This window comes from Seriola lalandi, unplaced genomic scaffold (genome assembly GCF_002814215.2).
Source record: "Seriola lalandi dorsalis isolate HSWRI2012SDOR001 ecotype SW California unplaced genomic scaffold, Sedor1 jcf7180001976753, whole genome shotgun sequence".
Classification (NCBI taxonomy): domain Eukaryota; kingdom Metazoa; phylum Chordata; class Actinopteri; order Carangiformes; family Carangidae; genus Seriola; species Seriola lalandi.
Genome location: NW_019447419.1, coordinates 1 through 1,762, shown reverse-complemented (window position 1 = coordinate 1,762; position 1,762 = coordinate 1). Strand labels below are relative to the sequence as shown.

General features: G+C 41.0%; 1 protein-coding gene across 1 annotated transcript; it reads right to left on the bottom strand.

Annotated features, from left to right (window-relative positions):
* Positions 1 to 15: 15 nt before the first annotated feature.
* Positions 16 to 1,419, bottom strand: LOC111656710 (C-terminal-binding protein 1-like). The gene is made up of 3 exons (XM_023408529.2): positions 1,268 to 1,419; positions 812 to 939; positions 16 to 354 (listed from the first exon to the last, which is right to left on the bottom strand). The coding sequence occupies exons 1-3, from the start codon at positions 1,396 to 1,398 to the stop codon at positions 236 to 238; spliced, it is 378 nt and encodes a 125-aa protein (XP_023264297.1). The 5' UTR covers positions 1,399 to 1,419; the 3' UTR covers positions 16 to 235.
* Positions 1,420 to 1,762: the final 343 nt, after the last annotated feature.

Here is a 1,762-nt window from a genome sequence, read left to right as displayed (position 1 = left end):
CTAATAAATGTTTTATTGGCTAACAGGGGTGTATTGCTGGCTGAGTTGTGGACATACAGAGACACTGACTTATAAATATCCAACAATAAATGTATTGAATTATCTTGCATCATCATGTCATTTATATCATTGTAAACAATTTTTACAGCCAACAAAGAAGTAAAACACTTGTACTTGTTCTTCCAAGAGATCGGTCAAACTTTGCATCAGTCAATGAGTTATCCTTTTCGTGTTGTTACCTATAAGCCCCGTTTAGCTCGGGGTGGACGGTAGCTGGGTCAACTCCTGCCCAGTGGTTGTTCTGGGTGAGGAACTCCTTATTCACACAGTTCTTCAGACTGTCTGGGATACGACCTAAAAAAAAAACAGAGAGAGAGAGAGAAAAATATGAGGTGCTCAAGTAAAAAAAAGGAATACCTGAAATGAATAGTGCAGTGTTCTCTAAGGCACACAGGGGAACTAGTTGGTGTTACTGCACTACCTTTTTTTTTGTTTTTTTTACCTCTCCAACCCACTTTTTGCAGAGACACAAAAGGTGTGCAAGAATTAAGATTGAACAGGCCGAGCCACCGAGGAAACCGCAAAACCAGAGGATGGAAAAGAGAGAACAAAGAATGAGAAAAAGAGGATAGAACGAGGGAGGTTCTGAGGAGGAAAGAGAGGCACACTCTGAAAGGCCTTTTAGTCTCTCTCGGCTAAAAAAATAAGGATGGTTTATGCTTGACTGTACCAGAACACCTAAAAATATCTCTTTTCAGACTTGTGTTTACATTTTTCAGCGTGTGTGCGTGTGTGTGTGTGTGTGCACTACCTGTGACGGCCCTTCGGATCTCCCTGGCTGCCTCCTCTCTCATTTCCAGAGATGCCTGTTCACTGTACCAGGCAGCATGTGGGGTGCAGATCAGATTGGGAGCATCCTTTAACGGGCCCTGACTGAAACTGAAACAAAACAAACAGTGCAACGGGTTACAGCTGCAACCAATGATTTCATTCACCACTGAATCATATTTTTAATTATCTGGTTAATTGCTTAGTCTAAATTGCTTATTTTGTCTGAACAATCAAAATCCAAAGATATTCCTTCAAACAAAAAACCAGCATCATATTTGCGATGTCCCCTAAAACTAGAATGAAATGCTGTCTTGGTTTTATAACCACGTTCTGCATCTCTGATGGAGAAAACATCACCCACTGATAGATATACATTTCCAGTGTGGTGGGGATTACAGATAACAGTTCATGTATGCGATAACAGTGCGTTTCTTACCTGAAAGGCTCTGTCTCATGAACGTCTAGAGCAGCTCCACGTATCCTCCCCTCCTTCAGAGCCTGAGCCAGGGCCTTCTCATCCACCAAACCCCCCCGGGCTGTGTTTACCAGGAACGCCCCCTGGCGCATCTTCAACACACATATGCACACGTATAAGTGATTTACTTTCATCTAATAAGATAACAATTTAAATTTTTTCTTGTTCTAAGGACATTTAAAGGCATAATTAAATGAAATATTAATTCTTCTCAATGTTGGCCAGTGGTCTTTAACATGTACACGTACAGGGACATAACAAAACACTTGTTGTCCCTAAAAATATTCTACTCACGGTGCAGAAACTCCCAGTGAAACTTAACCATAATGATAAATATGTAATACTGTATTGGTTCACATTGTCTATTCCCCTTCCTTCCTTCAGCAAGGTCAGAATTGCTTTAGAGCTATAATCCTGCGTCATCGACAGCAAATATTTCCCGAGTGTATCAGTCAT

What these genes read in the sequence shown, in the direction of transcription:
- LOC111656710 (XM_023408529.2), bottom strand. Translation starts at nt 1,398, where the DNA reads ATGCGCCAGGGGGCGTTCCTGGTAAACACAGCCCGGGGGGGTTTGGTG. An exon ending in CATGAGACAGAGCCTTTCAG is followed by an intron (nt 940 to 1,267) that starts GTAAGAAACGCA and finishes GTTTTGTTTCAG; the next exon opens with TTTCAGTCAGGGCCCGTTAA. An exon ending in GATCCGAAGGGCCGTCACAG is followed by an intron (nt 355 to 811) that starts GTAGTGCACACA and finishes TTTTTTTTTTAG; the next exon opens with GTCGTATCCCAGACAGTCTG.